Source organism: Vigna unguiculata, chromosome 11 (assembly GCF_004118075.2).
Source record: "Vigna unguiculata cultivar IT97K-499-35 chromosome 11, ASM411807v1, whole genome shotgun sequence".
Lineage (NCBI taxonomy): Eukaryota > Viridiplantae > Streptophyta > Magnoliopsida > Fabales > Fabaceae > Vigna > Vigna unguiculata.
In genome coordinates this window covers 4,280,608-4,283,433 of record NC_040289.1, presented here as the reverse complement: position 1 = coordinate 4,283,433, position 2,826 = coordinate 4,280,608, and the positions used below count along the sequence as shown (strand labels likewise).

The 2,826-nt window shown below is 32.1% G+C and overlaps 1 protein-coding gene across 1 annotated transcript; it reads left to right on the top strand.

Moving 5' to 3' along the window:
- Positions 1-923: 923 nt before the first annotated feature.
- LOC114168409 (MLP-like protein 43) lies at positions 924-2,565 on the top strand. Its single transcript, XM_028053205.1, has 2 exons — positions 924-1,230; positions 2,034-2,565. Exons 1-2 carry the CDS (start codon positions 1,044-1,046, stop codon positions 2,303-2,305), a joined length of 459 nt encoding a protein of 152 aa, XP_027909006.1. The 5' UTR covers positions 924-1,043; the 3' UTR covers positions 2,306-2,565.
- The last annotated feature ends 261 nt before the right edge of the window (positions 2,566-2,826 follow it).

The following is a 2,826-nucleotide window of genomic DNA, read 5'->3' as shown; positions in this document are numbered from 1 at the left end:
CAATCATTCTCATTTATACACACCATGTTATCTTTCTTGTACTAAATTGTAGCTTATCTCATCTCACTCAATATAGTCCAAATCTCACACTCATACAAATCATCCATTATATACCTCAAAGCATCGAGACTTGTCAATAAGAGATATTTATAATTTTTGAACTACATATAAAGGGATGTGTATAATCCAAGCATTTCTAGGCCCTACATACCAACATTCATGCATGCATATAACGCTAGTAATACTTCTGCACATCAGTACCTACCATTTTACTCAGTTAATAGTAGTTACTTTATTTAACTCTCATGTATCCTCTACTTCATATTCCACATTACCATTTTACCCATTATCTCTGATGTACATAACAACCACGGTTTCACACAGGCCACAACACATTGCATTTACCCAGTCAACCACTCCCACAATGCAAACACACACAAAACAACTTTTCTGCTTGACTGATGGGTCGCCTGGCGACAACCTCAACGCTTGGCGACAAACTATAGTATTTGATGCTCTACTCTTTCTCTTTATTCTTTTCTTTCTCTTTATTCTTCTCTCTATTATTAACTTTATTTTATAACAATTTGGACTTTGTTTACAATTTATGAATGTTATGTATTGTATTTTATTTGAATTTACGATTAAAATATGTTATTAAATGTTTATTTTTATTTTTTTGGAAATACCTGCGGGTACCCGTGGATATCTATGGATATTAAAAAATTATGCGGATACCCGACGAATATGGATACAAATACAGGACAAATATTTATCCAGCAGATAGGGTACAGGAGAACTACTATCCGTACCCTACCCACCCCGTTAACATATCTAATCGTAACCTATATTTCACTATTGAGAGTGGAATGAGGTATTTCGTTTTCTAGTAGGTTATCAAAATGGGCCCGAGAGTTTAATTAGTCGTGAAGAGTAGTTGAATTTTGTTTTATATAAGAGGGACAAGGTGGAAATACTCTTCATCATCATCATCTCTATCTTTGTCTCTTCATTTTTTACCTTCTAGTTCTTCTTTGATCATCATGACACTTGCTGGTAAAATCACCACTGAAATTGGGGTTCATGCAACTGCTGCAAAGTGGTTCAACCTCTTTGCAAAGCAACTCCATCATGTTCAGAACCTTGCTGAAAGAGTCCATGGAACCAAGCTCCATCGTGGTCAAGACTGGCACCACCCTGAGTCCATCAAACAATGGACTTATGTCATAGGTAATTCAACTTCTAATAACTCTGTAATATGAAACCCTAATAACTCTGTAACGTTCTTTTTTCTTTTAACCTAAGTTTGAATAATATGCTTGGCCTCTCTACAGTTCTCCCAGTTCTAGGTTTAGGTATATTGATTTTGATGTAAGATACTTTAGAGATTACTTCTTAAATTTTTTCGAAAGTGGAAAATGAATTGCATCCATCTGTTGGCAACATGAAAAGTAGTGATATTTTTAAAAGAAATAGCTGATTTCATGAGAAATTATTCAAATAATTTCAATCAAATGTTAATTTACTGATTGAATAATATTTGGCATAAATAAATTAAGGGCAACAAATCCAATCCACAAGAGACAAAATATCATTCATGGAGAGAAAAAAAACAGGGAAACATTTGATTATTCAACTGTCGGTTTGGTTAGGTTCTTAGTGACACGAAACAGTGTATCATGATCAAAATTGAAAAAAAGACACAATTACAAAAGCAAGAAGAAAAACTACTTTTAAAAATTGAATTAATAATATCCGAGTTTAAATAATTACTCACAAAAAAAAGATTAAATGAATCTAAATTATAACTTGCTAAAATATTGATAATTTATTTTAAAAGACGATTTAATGATTTGTTTAAAAACTTCTAATATAATAAAAAAATAATTTAAAATCTAATCATTCTTCTTTTTTAAAATGGTCTCTAAATCAATCTTTTTGAATTAGCTTTTTTAATGATTTTTTTGGTGTAAATCGATTTCTTTATCCGTTTGAAAAATTGTGGTAATTGTTTCGATTTTGGGAAAGAACAGATGGTAAGGTGACAACATGTCAGGAGAGTATTGAATCTGTTGATGAAGCAAACAAAACAATCACCTTCAAGGTCTTCAATGGAGACATCGATCACCAGTTCAAGGTTTTCAAGTTCATATTTCAAGCAATTGATAAGAACAGTGGTGGTGCTATTATCAAATGGACCATTGAATATGAGAGGGTTAGTGAGGACGTTGATCCTCCTTATGGCTACATCGAATACCTGCACAAATCAACTAGAGACATCGATGCCCATCTTCTCAAGGCATAGTTCCAAAAAGTTATGCAGAAAATTAAAATAATAAAAAGAAACAATGGCCTTAGCCTTAGGTTAAGTGCTTATCTGTAAAATAATATATATCTGTGTGGAGTTTGACGAAGGATGATGGTTATGTTACGTAGATCCTTCCTTTGTGTGGAATAAACTTGGATATGCATGTGGGTCATGTATTGGATTGAAGTTTGTTGAATTATTGTATGTTCAAGTGTTCAATGTGATGTATGGATATTTATGACTTGTGTAAAACTATATATTATCAGTTGTTGTTTTTTTATGTTTATTGAATTATTATATTATATTTTTCATTGCTGAGAGAGAGAAAATGTTTATTGAATTATTATATTATATCAAAACATAGAGTAAATCCTCCGTAGTCTATCTTGTCCACCTCTAGGCATTCGCATGTTTACCTGGATTCATCTTTGCTCTCACGTGACAAATTACACGATCATCATCAAACATAAACAAAAAGAGTGAGCTGAGAAAGAAAAATAACACAATAATTATACAAT

What these genes read in the sequence shown, in the direction of transcription:
- LOC114168409 (XM_028053205.1), top strand. Translation starts at nt 1,044, where the DNA reads ATGACACTTGCTGGTAAAATCACCACTGAAATTGGGGTTCATGCAACT. An exon ending in ACAATGGACTTATGTCATAG is followed by an intron (nt 1,231 to 2,033) that starts GTAATTCAACTT and finishes GGGAAAGAACAG; the next exon opens with ATGGTAAGGTGACAACATGT.